Source organism: Littorina saxatilis, linkage group LG8, assembly GCF_037325665.1.
Source record: "Littorina saxatilis isolate snail1 linkage group LG8, US_GU_Lsax_2.0, whole genome shotgun sequence".
Taxonomy (NCBI): Eukaryota; Metazoa; Mollusca; class Gastropoda; order Littorinimorpha; family Littorinidae; genus Littorina; species Littorina saxatilis.
Genome location: NC_090252.1, coordinates 24060073 through 24077572, shown reverse-complemented (window position 1 = coordinate 24077572; position 17500 = coordinate 24060073). Strand labels below are relative to the sequence as shown.

The following is a 17500-nucleotide window of genomic DNA, read 5'->3' as shown; positions in this document are numbered from 1 at the left end:
GCAAGAAAGTCACAAGACTTGTTGAGCACCAATGAAGATTATCTCTACTAACAGCTGCAATTAGATTCTTCTTCTGCGTTCGTGGGCTGAAACTCCCACGTACACTCGTGTTTTTTTGCACGAGTGGAATTTTACGTGTATGACCGTTTTTTACCCCGCCATTTAGGCAGCCATACACCGTTTTCGGAGGAAGCATGCTGGGTATTTTCGTGTTTTTATAACCCACCGAACTCTGACATGGATTACAGGGTCTTTTTCGTGCGCACTTGGTCTTGTGCTTGCGTGTACACACGGGGGTGTTCGGACACCGAGGAGAGCCTGCACACAAAGTTGACTCTGAGAAATAAATCTCTCGCCGAACGTGGGGACGAACTCACGCTTACAACGGCCAACTGGATACAAATCCAGCGCGCTACCGACTGAGCTACATCCCCGCCCGCTGCAAAGAGATGAACATGAGAGTTTTTGCAAACCACTAGACCACTGAATCGTGAAATTTGAAGAATGGAAATGCAGGGAGCGGTGCAACGCATGACATTGCTGCGAGTCGACTGCAGTGAACTATCGAAGCAAGGATAACTTTGAAAAGCGCGGTTGATGAATTACGAAGCACATTCTTTCTATGGAAGATTTTCTTTTCTGCTCTGTTATTCCGCAGCCAATATTTGTGCGCGCGCATTACAACAAAACAAAGCCCAAAACTCAAAACAAATCAAAAAGGAAAAAGAAAATTAAGAGTTTAGATCTGACCACCACAATAGACTCACAAGAAAATGTCATTGAAGTGCATGAATAATTAAATAAAAGCAAGCAAAACAGAACAAAACTGCATACTTAAATAGGTACAACTTCCATCACGTGTAATGTATTACGTGCTCCGCCACAAATCTGTCTAATTTTTCATGGGGGATAAGATAACTCGTTACCAAGGATATTTACAAAAACGCTGCTTCCCTTAGAGAGAAAAAATTATTTGCTGAATTAATTTTACAGATTGACACAAATAACTCCGGAAAACCCACAAACAACCGAATGCCGGGTTCTTCGCGTACTGAGAAGGATTCTCGCATTGATCGTGATTTTCTGTTTTATTTAACTTATTATTTTATTACTTTGCTAATTTCTTTTCGTTGAGAGCATCAAAACCGTCATCTTTATAATTTAGATATCAATGCTGAACCCAGAAACGTGGACTTTTTTTAAAAAGTAAAATACAAAATCCTGGCGTGAAATCTTTTCTTGCATGAGTTACTATTGTTGGTGTTGCTATGGTTGTTGTTGCCATTGATTGTTTTTTTGTGTGTGCTGTTATTGTGGCATATATATTTTTGTTAATCCTTCCTCGTGCTATGTGTGCGTTCTTTTGTTAGTCTTTACGTAGTTAGTTTAGCACACACTAATTTACCTTCTGAATATTTGCAATCGTCCAAGTTGTTCTTAAGCCTTTCAGAAACTGTTTTATGTACTGGTTCGGTAATATTGTGCGTTTTTGAATCTGTTTTTAATTTATTTTATTTCGGGTCTCGTTCATCAATGTTGTATCGTAAATGTGTTTATTTTGGTTCCCGAGAAATGTGTTTGACGGTTGTATTGAAGAATAACTTCATTTGCATTTGTTAATTCGCACTGTAACGTTATTTAACCGCACACATCATCTAAAATTAAACCCTACGTATTAGTGTATCTAAGTCATAAACAGCTCACTTTATCTGGACTAGTTTGTAATTGTGACTTTGTACATGAATTAACGTCGAATACAATAATCAAAATCTGTCGAAGGATCTATGATCCGAAACGTCATGTTTGTTTTTTGTTTTCAGTAAAGAATCAACTCATCACCGACTTCTTTTCTTATTTTTCCACATTGATTCTTCAGTCACCATTACATTCTTCTAATCAAAAGAGACTTCAAACAGAATGGATGAAAGAAAAGCCTAGCGAAGAGCAGACTGTGGTGAATAAAGAAGCATTAACAGTAAAACTGCTCTTTGAAATTATACTGACATGAAGTCACGAATACACAAACTCAGTAAGCAAAAAACAGAAAATCAGGGACAAACAGAGACACAGACAAAGAGACTAACAGACAAACAGACTAAGACAAACACAGACTCACATGCATTTGATTTTGTGGGGAAACACTAACACACGCATCGTAGATTCAACAGACACACGAACATTAAAGGCTGCCATACTCGTAGCGTTCATTAATTAATTCATATTGTTTACATGTGCCAATAATGTTATAAAACTGTACCTAAGGGGATATAATAACGATTGGCTGTAGCTTTTGAACACAGAACACATTATTTCAGTATTGCAAAGTGGTGTTGATAGTGTCGAATGTAAATAGAACAGTCTCAAAGCTATCTTTGGTTTACGAAACGTCACGAAGTGACGTGACGTCAACGGTCTAAAATAGCCCAAGTCATGGAGAACTGTTGCTAAACAATGCAATAAAGAATTAATTATTTCTCGTAATGGGTAAGGGCTTCAAACCTAAAACTTTGCAGGAAGCTTAATTTCTACATCCCCGCAACGATGGGAAAAGCCCTGGAAGAAATCAAACTAATTAAATAGGACTATGTCAGCCTTTAAACAAACAAAACAGCTGTAAAAAAGAACAAAATACAAAACCACAAACAATAGACAACGCATACGTTCTGTTCTGGGGGGGGGGGGGGGGGGGGGGGGGGGGGGTCGAAATAAACGAAACATGCATGCACTGGGTAACATGGGAAGAGTGCAGGCATAAACATGCAATTACAACACGGAATGGACATAATTATACCGTAGCATTTCTAAAAGAGCTATCAATGCGCTTTATTATCTGCCCTTGCTTCCGATCTTGACACCGCATGTTCAACCATATTTACCACAAAGTTAACAGACAATACCAGACATGCAAAAAGAAAAATGAAAAAAAGAAAAACCCAACACTAACGTTCACGAGAATATACATGTGTGACCCTTCACCACGAAATGAGTCGCATGTCACCTCGCGCGGTTCTGCGCTAGGCTTAATATAAGTCCGGAGAGTGTCTGGTAACAGTGTGAGGGTCACCTTAGTCACAGGCTTATAACTCAAACATTTTTCGCTCTTTTCTAAAACGGTTTTCACCACTGGATAGAGCATAAAAAACTCTTTAGGAAAATGTAAAAATTATGAAAATCATGCAAAGGTGACATGCGACTCATACCGTGGTGGAGGGTCACATTTGTGTTTGAAAACCAATGAAAGAGCAATGCATAGCATTGAAGACTGAGCTCCAGCTTAGTAAACTTCTTCTTCTTCTGCGTTCTTTGGCTGAAACTCCCACAACAATTGTGTTTTTGCACAAATGGGAGTTTCTCCGCGCCATTTAGATAGCCATACTCCGATTTCGGGAGATACATGCTTGGTATTCTTGTGTTTCTATAACCCACCGAACTCTGACATGGATTCCAGGATCTTTCGCGTGCACACTTGGTCTTTTGCTTGTGTGTAAACACGAAAACCGGAGAGAGAGAGGAGGTATTGAGGGAGGGAGAGAGAGAGAGAGAGAGAGAGAGAGAGAGAGAGAGAGAGAGAGAGAGAGACAGAGACAGAGACAGAGACAGAGACAGAGACAGAGAGGGACAGAGAGAATTGAATTGAAATGAACTTTATTTAACAAGGATTAAGATTTAAGGCTAAGCCTTTTTCTTACAAGGACAGAGAGAGACAGAGAGAGAGGGAGATAGAGAGGGGGAGAAAGAGAGAGAGAGACAGGGATAACGATGGATGAGAAGACAGACTGACAAACGTAAAGGGAACTTAGAGGAAAGGAAGTCAGATAAGAACGACTGACTATTCCGTACACAATGGGGAACGCAGGAAAGAGACTGAAAAGCTACAAGGGGTAGAAAAGAGGGGTGGAGGGGAGATTGACTTGGGGTATGGGTTGGTGAGTGTCATGTAAACATGCACTTTCAAATGAACGCCATGGCAAGGTTAATTATTTGTGCGGCACACTTTCCTTTGACAATTTCCCCAAACAAATACCATTGCAAATCTTGCTGCTTATTTTTACAAACACAATTCCAGAACAGAAAATGTCCGACAAAAAAACAAAACAAAAGTAAAAAAAAAATTAAAAAATTCAAATACAAAATTAAAAAAAAAATAAAATGAAACAAAAAGAAAAAGGTCGCGGCACAAGACAATGACAATGATCGCACGTGACCGGAAACAAGGGCAGACAATCGCTGAGAAGAGCGGACAGGAGTTATTTACCTTTGGATATGAGAGAATGTCCTTTTTTAGACTGATCTTTGTTTCGTCACTCAGTGAGCTATAGACATGATCAATAGCATTACCGATATATACTGGCCTGAGCGTGCACACGGCGACAAGAGTAAGCATCAGAGATCGAGAGCAAAATCAAACCAATGTACGTTCTTGGTCATAAACAGCATATGATATAGATTTAAGAGAACTAATACAAAATAGAACTCACACACACACACACACACACACACACACACACACACACACACACACACACACACACACACACACACACACACACACGCACACACACACACACACACATACACACAAAGAAGAACAGAATAATGGAAGGAAAAAACGAGATCAGAAGAAGAAAGAAAGAACAACCAAAACATTGAAAATCAAGTTGTTGTTAACAGCACACATATGCAACTCCAAAGAAACATTGAAAACGACTTTGCTGTAATCTGCACGCATCTACACATAGGCAGTCAGTAACTATTTGTTATGTTTTTTTTTAAATGGGAGATTTATATAGCGGTTGACGTTCTCCAAGCGCTTTACATATTAATTTCTGCCGTGTGAGATGGAATTTTTGTACACAATATATCACGCATTCACATCGGCCAGTAGATCTCAAGCCATCACGGCGAATATATTCATTTTTCACGGCCTATTATTCCAAGTCACACGGGTATTTGGTGGACATTGTTTTTTTTATCTATGCCTATACATTTTTGCCAGGAAAGACCCTTTTGTCAATCGTGGGATCTTTAACGTGCACACCCCAATGTAGTGTATTGGTCAGTAATCATTTCAACAACCAGACCGTAATCAGTCAGTCAACTAGTCAGCTAGGCCCCACCCAAAACAGTAATGGTTTGGGTAACCTTGAGATACAAATGTTCATTTTCCAGGTATAACTCTGTCAGGAGTTGCAAGCATTATGACAGAGTTAGCGCTCTAGACAACGAGGCGGAAGTGCACGCTCAGCTGGACAGGTTTTATGTGTCACTGCGACGAACAAATAACTCCGATGTGTATGAATCTTAAACGAAATGAGGCAGAGCGTTGTTTAGAGATCAAATAACCAAAGGGAAGTAAGCACTATACATGCATACATTTGTAATGGAGTAAGCGAGAGTTATACGAAACCGTTTCCCTGGCACCTGAGAGAATAACAAGCATTGAGATGAGGATGAAAGTCGCTTTCATGAAGATGCAAGTCGCTTGTTCATTACAATGCTTGTTATTCTCTCAGGTGCCAGGAGAAAGGTTCCGTATAACTCTCGCTTGCTCCATTACACATGTCGTATGCATATAATGCGCTTACTTCCCTTTGGTTATTTGATCTCTGATGTGTATGCTATGCTATGTGTGCCTAATACGGCACGGTTTTTTTCTCGAAAACATCAGAGCCACGAATCGGTGCCGATTGTCATTGCGGCAACAACAGCTGGTTTGCAGTGTTCGCTGAAAACGTGTTTAGGTAGAGGTCATGTTGGTTTGGCTTGAGGTCACGTGAGTTTAGAAAAAAACAAAACACCATTTACTTTAGCAACCACTGCAAGCACAAGGTGTCAAATCGTGGCTCCGATGTGCGGAAGAAAAAAGTTTCATATTACGCGCACACAGCATAACATACACTTCAGAGTTAGTTGTTCGTCGCGATTGCAGATAAAAGCAGGTGTCAAATCGTGGCTCCGATGTGCGGAAGAAAAAAGTTTCATATTACGCGCACACAGCATAACATACACTTCAGAGTTAGTTGTTCGTCGCGATTGCAGATAAAAGCCGGTCGGTTGAGCGTGCACTTTCGCCTCAGTGTCTGGGGCGTAACTCTGCCACACCGGCTGAAAATCCTGACATAGTTATTTTCAAACATCGGGTATTATGTAGGTATTGTTTGTTTTTCTTTACTTTGGACTTTGTTGTTTGTTTGTTTGTTTGTTTGTTCAAAAGCGCTGAAGTATAGTAGGTATGTATGTTCGTAAAGTTTTGCGTCACTCTGGGGCCTGAAATAAGATATGTGCAGTCTGGTTAGGACTTTGTAAGTTTTCCAAAAAGAAGATGTATGCCTTATTTGAATTTTCTTTGAAAACCTGATCGTTTGAAAGCACTTTATTTTATTTGTTCAGTGAATGTCTCTGATGTAGTTTTTTTTCTAAACCATAGAAATAAGTTGAACGACTTTCAAAAACTTCATAGACCAAAAAACCCACTATTTTGTATGATAACAGTCATCAGAACCTTGGCCCTTTTCAATCTCACACATGTTTCTGCGAATTGACCTGACCCGGTTGAACAAAGACAGAGATAACTAAGTTTTGTTTTTTTAAATTTTGTTACATTTTTATGTGATGGGAAAAGAGATAAAATTAAAAGATTCTGGTCACTCAGCCGTATGTAGCTGGGGGGCTCAAGATAGTTTAATTGAAATGTTTTTTGTCATCATTGAAAACTGTTTGTTTGGAAATTGTTGGTGATGTTCCAAGTACAATATCAAGACTTTTTGAGCTATGTTCACCTACAACTGTTAATATGAAATTAGGATATTATGCAAATGTATTCATGCAGAAAGAGTGTAATCGATTTCGATTGATGTATTTAAACATTACAAGAAATGAAACGAAAAATATGACCCTGCAACATTCAATGATTTTGCATCAGAATGTTTACATTAAAATGTACATATTTGCTTGAATAAACAGACATTATACATTGAAAATGGGATTGATAATGGAATTATACAGATTGGTCATATATTGGGACAACATGGGTATTTATCTCGTAATGCATTTAAAACGAAATATCCGAACGTAATCGTAGATTTTGTATTGTATAAAGGTGTTATTCAGTCTGTTCAAAATATCACAAACAAATCGGTTAAGATTTGATGACGATTTTATTATTACGTACAGAGCCCATTGGGTGGAAATGTATTTGTCAAGGTAAGACAACTGATTGAAAATACTGTCTCAAAATGCATTGACACATAGTCATCATCTCTTAATTTTTCCTACAGAAATATTATTTTTATACATGCTATTAAAACAACGAAGAGTACTTGCCTGAGATGGTTCCAGTTCCGATTATTGTACAGAACTTTGCCATCGGAATGGTTTCTGTTTTTGAGAAACATTGTGAATACGTCAATGTGTATATTTTGCTGCAAAGATGAGGAAACGCGTGTACATATGTTTTGGGAGTGCGATACATTGCAAACTTTGTGGATATCATTCCCTTATTGGTTGCAGGTACATATTCCCCATTGTGACAAGGTAAAGCTTTTCAAAGAACTGATTCTGTTTGGAGTATTGAGCAATGTTTGTACTGATAACATTTTTCATTCATTAGTGTGTTGTGCCAAATACCACATTAAACTTCCAAAATGAACAAACAAGAGACTTAATTTTCAGAGATTTATTAGATATGTTAGGCAAAGATGTGATTGTGAAAAGTGCAGTGCAGTTATAGGTAATACGTTAGATACGTTGTATTAGGATTGGTGCTTGGATGTTCATGTAATCATCAGGTCTAAATATATGTATACATTATAAACAGTGTCATTGTGTGTGTGTGTGTGTGTGTGTGTGTGTGTGTGTGTGTGTGTGTGTGTGTGTGTGTCTGTGTGTGTGTGTGTGTGTGTGAGTGTGTGTGTGTGTGTGTGTGTGGGGGGGGGGGGGTTGGAGTAGCAAATAAGTAGGTCTTGTCGCCGAAACCTATTACTTTTTAGGGGTGGCCTTATTAAGTCATTCAGTCAGCCTTATTGTCCATCATTCCCTTCGTGGGGTGACAGAGAAATAGGCGTAAACACTTTGTGGTAGACATGGAATTATCACCCCAATCAATAATAAGCACATGTTTGCTAAGAACGTCACACACAATAAGACACAATAAGCAAGATCTAGAAATACACAGGCAAGTGTGTGATACAGCTCTGTAAACACTTCGTGGTAAACACAGATTTATCACGCCAATCGATTAATAGTATGTCTGCTAAAAACATCACACATTTGTAATTTGCATTTGTAAACATGTGTCTATATATATATTTATTAAACACACCACACACAAAAACACAACACACAAAATAAGAAACACTATGCACGATCTGGAAATAACAAGGCATTAATACAGCTCGGTCTCTGGAAAGTTACTTCCTGTGTGAATATTTCGGCTCGTCATCTCAGTTCTTGCAAGGCTTTCGCATGGGATAAGACCATCCCTTCACTTAGTCACTTATCAAAGATGAACAGCATGGGTGCTCTTTGAGCACAGTGGGAATTGTTTGATTAATTACTTTCTCCAACAAAAAGGCATTGGCTGCATTTATACAATTAATTCATCGAAAACATTTCACTGTGCACAAAGAAACTCCAAGCTGTTCATTTCTAGCATGTGACCAAATGGAGAGATTGTCGAATCCAATGTAAAAGTCTGGCCATGTAAAAGTCAAACTCTTCACAAGAAGGAGTTTGCCATTAGGCAGCCGAAGCTAACTTTCTGTTAGAATAACTCCATCGCTTAATGTGACTTTTTGTCGCAAAACATGCCCACAGTACTGTTGTTGTTTTTCTTATTAATCTCACAGCCCTGGTCGGTTTTGCTTTTGCACAATCACTCAGCCCTGGCCGCTTTGAAGGGTTACTAAATAAATTATTAAAAAAAAAGTTTTGGCCTTACAGACTTGAAACTGTTGGACATTGCTGATAAGATAACATACTAAGTCTATGTGCAAGGGAAAGGTGATCTGTTATTTACTTTTTAAATTGTTAAATTTCATTTTTTTAATTATTTTTTTAATGCACAAAGGGGTTCTAAAACATGCTTAGAATAAAAAAAAAAGCACAAATTAGCTCTGTTTGTATCAAAAACACCTCTGAACAGTTGCTATAATTATGGTATAGTATTATGTTTACAAGTTATCATGAACTTGCTATAAGTCCTTCTTTGTTTACTGCGATCTCTAGACGCGGAAGGCGCCGCCATGTTGTTTTCACGCAGCTGATAGAAACGGAGCTACTACTCTCGTGCTTTCGCATTTCCTTCTGACAATAAGACCTTATGTTGGACGGGAATAGTGCAGATGTACTCACAAATGAATGACCTTCACCCGGGTAGTCTTTAGTTTCGTACACGACCTAATTCCTGTGAATGGAAAATTACGAAAGCACAGATGCCGATATCGGTAGGTTCGTATTCAAGCGTTGTTGCGCGAAGATACCGATATCGGTAGGTTCGGGCTTACCATGAAGCGATACATAACAAATTAAGCCTGCAAGATCTCACTATTGTGTGGCAATCTTCACAAAACATGTCAGTTTACTGATTTGTTATAAAACAAAAGAGTGGATTTTAAGGCCAATAGAATATTCAACGGCACCTATATACAGCACATTAGAAGTGTTTATGTCAAAACGATCAATCACTCTAAACGTTAATGTCTCAGAGACCGATGACTTACGCCAGGTTGAACCTCTGCGGGTTCATGTGAGTAAAAGAACGAACATTTTTCACCAAGGAATGTTCTCGTATGTCATGTAACATATATACCACTTGCCGCCAAGCTCTTTTTAGGCATGAGATCACGAAAAAAAAAGCCTGAAGGTATGCCACCTCCCTCGGAATATTTGTTGAGAACAAAACGATCGAAAATTGTGAATTTTCGGATCTTAAGATTAAGCTCTGAAGATTTAAAGATGCTGGTAATTTTATGCCTGCTTAGAAACTATGAGTAACCATGCAAGAAATCGATCCCATTGAAATCCACTGACAGCCTTTTTTTCACATAAATGTGGTCAAGCATGTAGTGTCATGGCGATTTTAAAGATGCTGAACTTAAACGTCCAGATTTGAGCCAAAACTGTAGAGTTTGTGTTTGGAACGTCTCTTTGTTTTTGGATGTGTGCTTATAGTGTGAGAACAGAAGTTGGTCAGTCACAAATTATGTAAGCTTTTCTTGTACATACGTAGGACAATTTATGACAGATTGTGCTGTTAGCTGGGCTATACACGACACAAAACGAAAACATAGAATATTGCTATTTCATATGTTACGTGGATTTCCATTGGTCAATTGGGCAAAACTGAGCTCATTGTAAAAGTGATATCAACGACATTTCCGTCGATATCAGTTTTGATATCGACGACCTCTTTATTGCTTCCCCACTTCAAAAACAAAAACACCTACATTAAAAAACAAACAAATATATATGAAAATGTAATGATCCCAGAATTTAGTTGAGCAAGTGACTAAAGACTTTTTGAATACTGAAAAGTACAAGAAAAGAGTGAACAAAAAGAAATAATAATCAGAGGGAGGGATATGGAACAGCCAAAACTGAGACAAATACTTTTGTAATTTCTTTACAGTAAATACAAAATGTCCAGAGAATTAGCAATATATCTAACATTGACTGACTGTGTGATGATATCTTCTGCTATTGGTCTGTTTCGACAGTGATATCAAAATCTCGACCTCCTGTCTCGATTTTGATATCACTGTCTCAACAGACCAATAGCAGAAGATATCATCACACAGTCCGTCAATATTGGGTACTGTCAGCAATTTGTGGACATTCACACAGTCGCTGAACCCCTTCCTTATCAAGTTACCTTTGTCAAACGTGCAACGACAACACATCTGCAGTTTGGCACATGTTTAGAAATTCAACGCCAATCCCATTTAATCGACAAATCTGCTGATATTTATATATTAACTACTAAGTTTGGCAAAACCCTCAAGAGTGTACTTACTTTTTCTGGGAGTTCCACAACTGGTCCTTTATGTAGGTAATCTCGTTTTTGCATTTCTCTACTTCAACTGCTTTCAGGCCTTCAACTGAAACAGAACGGATCATTGATATAGGTGACTGGCACGGTTGGCCTAGTGGTAAGGCGTCCGCCCCATGATCGGGAGGTCGTGGGTTCGAACCCCGGGTCATACCTAAGACTTTAAAATTGGTAATCTAGTGGCTGCTCCGCCTGGCGTCTGGCATTATGGGGTTAGTGCTAGGACTGGTTGGTCCGGTGTCAGAATAATGTGACTGGGTGAGACATGAAGCCTGTGCTGCGACTTCTGTCTTGTGTGTGGCGCACGTTATATGTCAAAGCAGCACCGCCCTGATATGGCCCTTCGTAGTCGGCTGGGCGTTAAGCAAACAAACAAACACACAAAAATTGATATAGGTCCTTTATTGCGTCAACGAGCATCATCAAATGTATTCTGGCGTATTTGCTCTCATATGTAAACACGTATTATAAGCTTGGTATAACTTTGGATATATTCTTGGATTTGCGGTTCAGATTTTACTATGCTTCGACTGCCGGAGGCATGAACATAATCAGCAACGAACAAATTGATAAAAATGATAACTTTCAACGAAAAACATCGAACAGAAAACTGAGGCAATGGCCTTAAGGTGAAGTAGTAAGCATGCTGCAAGACAAAGGGCAATTTACAGCGATTGTTTCCCGTGCTAGAGTATCATTGGTTTATGATTGTCATAAGCACGTTCGTGCTCGTACGTGTATGACAGTAAAGGTACTGCATCATGATCAAATCCTGATAATGGCAATTTGATATAAACAAACCATCTGAAGTAAGAATTTCTGTTCTGGTTGAAAGACTAACGAAATGAAGTGGATAGAGCATATCGCAAAACTGTACATGATTTAGAAAGTATTCAGTGGTTTTGTTGCTATTCGTTATTATTTTTTCCGTTTAAATCTGTTGACGCACAAATCTAGCGACCGCACTTTTTGACCTACTTCTCTGGAATGATACAACATTTATAACGCCTAGAGCCACGTCGTAATGTCGAACAACGACACCTAAACAACTGATATTTCACGGTGATACAAGTGCACAGATGAACCAAAAAGCACCGTCGTATTGTATTACCTGCAGACAAGCCGACGAGTTACTTCTTTAGTTTTGCGTAAAGCCGAGACAGATTAAAGGAAAAAGCTGATCAAAGTCACACTCACTTTCTACTTTTTTTTCCAACATGCTCAACCGGTGATAGAGATCGCTCTTCAATTCCTCCATCTTGAATACTCTGAAACAGACACATCATCATCATCATCATCATCATCATCATCATCATCATCATCATCATCATCATCATCATCATCATCATCAACTCTCTCTCTCTCTCTCTCTCTCTCTCTCTCTCTCTCTCTCTCTCTCTCTCTCTCTCTCTCTCTCTCTCTTTTTAACTTTTTAATTTTTAATCTTTTAATTATATAATTGTGTGTCTATGCGTCCCGAGGACAGATTGTAAGAAAAGGCGTAGCCTCAAATCGTAATCCTTGTTAAATAAAGTTCAATTCAATTCAATTCAATTCTCTCAATACAAACGCACAGGCGCACACAGACACACAAACACGCAGGCACACATACACACACACACACACACACACACACACACGCACACACACACACACACACACGCACACACACACGCACACACACACACACACACACACACGCACATGCATTACCTATTGAGTTGTTCAGCTACATGCGTGAGGACTGACTGGAACGCCGCTTGGTCACCTCCTGTGTGTGTAACAAACAGTCAAGTTATTTATTCACACACTTCGACAGTCTCTGTTCACCTCCACCGCTATCACGGTCTCGGGGATGCACTGACTGTCTGGATCTAGGTAAAATGTCATATTTTGGTCCCAAAAAACACAAATAACATGTATGTGTCGATCGATTATAGTTAGAATTGCTTTGTGTTTTATGATTGAATGCACACAAAAACATCGGTGACATTCTAGTCAATGAATCCTTCAACAAAGCAAAAAGCACATAATTTATTATATGTGCTGTCTTTTATAATATGTTCTTGGTACTGAAAATCTACGTAACAACCCTTTCGTGTCCAAACTTGGGATGGATGAACTTAGCTAATCAATTTCTTGTTTGTAAATCTCTCTGAAAAAAAAATCCCACTAACTTAAAATAAATACCCGTGTAATTTTATTCAAAAGTGTTTATATCGGTATATGCACTGAATGTGGTTATATGGCATACTTTTCGGATCAAAGATTGCTTTCACAGGGGTAAGGTGACCGCAGCTCAAATAATAGTACCCTGCAAATCGACCGAATTAAAGTCAACTTGACACATCGACAAAAGAGTCAGGATAGGCACAGCTCGACTACTTTTACATACGGGAAGAAATAAGTCCAACTTATTATCTATCCAGAACAGGTTTTTTTTAAATAGCTATCTTGAGTACTTCTTGTGTTACGCCATTCTCACTGATACAGGTTTCAATCGCATGGGCCCCGTCGCGATATAACCTTCGTGGTTGAAAACGACGTTAAACACCAAAACAAGAAATCGCATGGGTGGTCGATAACGACGAGGTTTTTGAATCAATTTAGAGGGGTACCACAACGAAAAGTGTTGTGTTTCAGGAATGACCCGATGGATTGCTTTGTCACGTTCAGGATGATATGCAAGAAGTCCTTTGTGTTTGTTTGTTCGTAGTCCTATTGAAGCTTTCATAAACGAAACATCGTATGGTATTGTACTGTCCTTGTATCGGTGAGTACAGAATGTTTTGTTTTTTCATTTCACCACAGTCACTTTGTTGTTTAGATACAAGACATACTTTAAACTGATACACAGCATTACAGCACGACCAAACACTATACGAAATCACCATTGCTAGCGACAGACAAAAGACCACACGGGTAAGGTGTTTACATCAAGAGTTTAATTGTCTCAGGGGGAGGTATATGTGAGCATGCTTACCTTCCTGGCCCGGGGGGTCTTTGCTTATCACTTTGTAAGGGTTTCTGCAAAACAAACAGAATGAAGCAATGCCTTTTCAAGTAAACAACATGTTTGTTTAAACGCTCGACTTTCTGCCATATGTTTACTTCTGGCGTGATGGAGACAACTGCCGGTGAGGCAATGTGTTTAAGATTCGTGTTTGTCTGTTTCTTTCCATCGTTTCCAGCCTGAGTTCCCTCACCTTATGCTTCTTCTTCTTCTTCTTCTTCTTCTTCTTCTTCTTCTTCTTCTTCTTCTTCTTCTTCTTCTTCGTTCATGGGCTGAAACTCCCACGTTCACTCCTGATTTTGCACGAGTGGGTTTTTACGTGTATGACCGTTTTTACTCCGTCATTCACGCAGCCATACGCCGTTTTCGGGGGAAGCAGGCTGGGTATGTTCGTGTTTCTATAACCCACCGAACTTCGACATGGGTTACAGGATCTTTTCCGTGCGCGCTTGGTCTTGTGCTTGCGTGTACACACTAAGGGGGAAAGGTCACTAGCAGGTCTGCACATCAGTTGACCTGGGAGATCGGAAACATCTTCACAATACGGCCGCAGCCGGGATTTGAACTCACGACCTTCCGATTAGGAGCTCGATGTCTTATCCACTAGGCCACCGCGCCCGTCTCACCTTATTCAAGAACCCGACTGTTACCGTTCTTCTGCCTGACTTAATAGTGCACTGTACTACATGGATCGCCTGTTGTTGCTGTTGTTGTTGTTGTTGTTGTTGTTGTTGCTGTTGTTGTTGTTGTTGTTGTTGTTACTGCTGCTGTTGTTGTTGTTGTTGTTGTTGTTGTTGTTGTTGTTGCTGTTGTTGTTGTTGTGTTTGTTGCTGTTGTTGCTGTTACTGTTGTTGTTGTTGTTGTTGTTGTTGTTGTTGCTGTTCTTGTTTTCAGGACAGACATCCAAAGCCTTAGAATCTAACGATCAGTCAAAAGGTCGCGACTTCTTCATCGTGTATAACGCCATCCTTAATGCTTATATGACCTGGTTTAAAAGAAAGAACGTGATTTCATTGTCCTCTTCCCGGCTTCTATCAGCTTTGACTCCCACATTTTCTTCCAAAGTATCGTTATATCTTTATTTAGGTTCACCTGGCTCATAATACCATTTGTCTCCAACCCCCCCCCCCCCTCCCCCCCCCCCCCTGCCCTTCCATTGTCGCACAGTCTTCGGGTAAAATAATTCCTCTACAAAGGAGACAGAATACAATCATAGTTGGCCTGCGCTTACCAAGAATTGTCCTCTCTCGTGTCTCGTTGTCATAGAAACGCACGTGGTGCATTGACGTCCTTCGTGCGGAAAACGGCCTTGTGTAAGGAGTGTAAACAACAGTCGCGTATCTTTGTGTGTGTGTGTGTGTGTGTGTGTGTGTGTGTGTGTGTGTGTGTGTGTGTGTGTGTGTGCTGGTCAGTGTGTGTGTGTGTGATTACATACACACTTTATTTTGATAAAAAGACTATAAGCACACAGAGCAAGAAAAGCACTTCCTTAATAATGAAATTCTCGGCTTTGGTAATTCTTCATCAGAAGCAAAACGTTGTAGGTCAAGTACCAGGAAAGAGACAGGTTTGCGTTGAGACTTAACTGCTGTTAGTGTTATTTCCAATATCTGAAAGTGAGCGTCACATTGGATACCACTGTGATGAACCTTGGCATCTTCGTGACTCCCACAATCTGGATTTGGTCGAAGTGCAGATTCTGTGTCTCAGGTACACCCAGACTCTTGATTTGGTCGAAGTGCAGATTCTGTGTCTCAGGTACACCCAGACTCTTGATTTGGTCGAAGTGCAGATTCTGTGTCTCAGGTACACCCAGACTCTTGATTTGGTCGAAGTGCAGATTCTGTGTCTCAGGTACACCCAGACTCTTGATTTGGTCGAAGTGCAGATTCTGTGTCTCAGGTACCTTCATAGATGTTCATGGTGAGGGCTTGATTTTCGACTTTGAATTCTGACAGATATAGTTAGTTTCCTTTCTCGTAGGTATCAATCAATGCTCTCTGTGTCATCAGTTGCTCTCTGCGTCATCAGTTGCGTCGTATTTCTTGTATTAAAAACACGTAAAGAATGTCACTGGATTCTGAGCTATGAATTTAACACATTAAAGTTCAAGATTACCTTTGGTCCAATCCCTGTATACTGTTTGTAGCCTATACAAAGTTACTTTGTGATTTGCTGCGTCTCCTTTCACTGCTTTTGTTTGAGAGATAACCACGTGACAGGTACTATCAAAGAATGAAATTAATTTGGTCTACTTAAAGATGACGTCACAGAAGCAGTCCTCGTTCTGAAAGTTCGGAGAGAGTGGAATTAGATGTCCAGTAAAAGAACGACGTAGAAGGATGACGTAACAGAATTTTGGCAGAACGATTCCGTAGGCTTATCAGTCGTGTTCTGATAGTTTAAAGTGAGATTAATATAATTGTGTCCACCGAAAGTTTGGCATAGAAAGATGACGTTGTTGCACACACGCGCACACACGCACACACACACACACACACACACACACACACACACACACACACACACACACACACACACACACACACACACACACAAACACACGATATTAAACAAAAACACAATACGTTAACAAATAAACAAATAAAAAAATAAAAAATTAAAAAAATTAAAAAAATAAAAAATAAATAAATAAATAACGAAAGAAAGAAAGAACGAAAGAAATAAAAGAAGGAAAGAGAGAAAGTGGGAAAAAACAAGAAAGAAAGAAGACAGAATAACGGAAGTAAAGAAAGAAAGAAAGAGAGGAAGTAAGACAAAAGAAAGAAAGAAAGAAAAAGAAAAGAAAACAAGTCGCGTAAGGCGAATATACATTTAGTCAAGTAGCAGCTGTCGAACTCACAGAATGAAACTGAACGCAATGCAACGCAGCAAGACCGTATACTCGTAGCATCGTCAGTCCACCGCTCATGGCAAAGGCAGTGAAATTGACAAGAAGAGCGGGGTAGTAGTTGCGCTGAGAAGGATAGCACGCTTTTCTGTACCTCTCTTCGTTTTAACTTTCTGAGCGTGTTTTCAATCCAAACATATCATATCTATATGTTTTTGGAATCAGGAACCGACAAAAAATAAGATGAAAGTGTTTTTAAATTGATTTCGAAAATTTAATTTTGATCATAATTTTTATATTTTTAATTTTCAGAGCTTGTTTTTAATCCAAATATAACATATTTATATGTTTTTGGAATCAGAAAATGATGGAGAATAAGATGAACGTAAATTTGGATCGTTTTATAAAAACAATTTTTTTTTACAATTTTCAGATTTTTAATGACCAAAGTCATTGATTAATTTTTAAGCCACCAAGCTGAAATGCAATACCGTAGTCCGGGCTTCGTCGAACATTACTCGACCAAAATTTCAACCAGTTTGGTTGAAAAATGAGGGCGTGACAGAGCCGCCTCAACTTTCACGAAAAG

At 39.3% G+C, this 17500-nt stretch overlaps 1 protein-coding gene across 1 annotated transcript in view; it reads right to left on the bottom strand.

Annotated features, from left to right (window-relative positions):
* Positions 1-17500, bottom strand: part of LOC138973097 (high affinity cGMP-specific 3',5'-cyclic phosphodiesterase 9A-like) — a gene marked incomplete in the record, with an annotated part of 51583 nt that overhangs the window by 22862 nt on the left and 11221 nt on the right. The window contains 4 exon segments of the mRNA XM_070345757.1: positions 11012-11096; positions 12245-12315; positions 12761-12818; positions 14031-14074. Coding sequence (XP_070201858.1) covers positions 11012-11096; positions 12245-12315; positions 12761-12818; positions 14031-14074 — 258 coding nt within the window.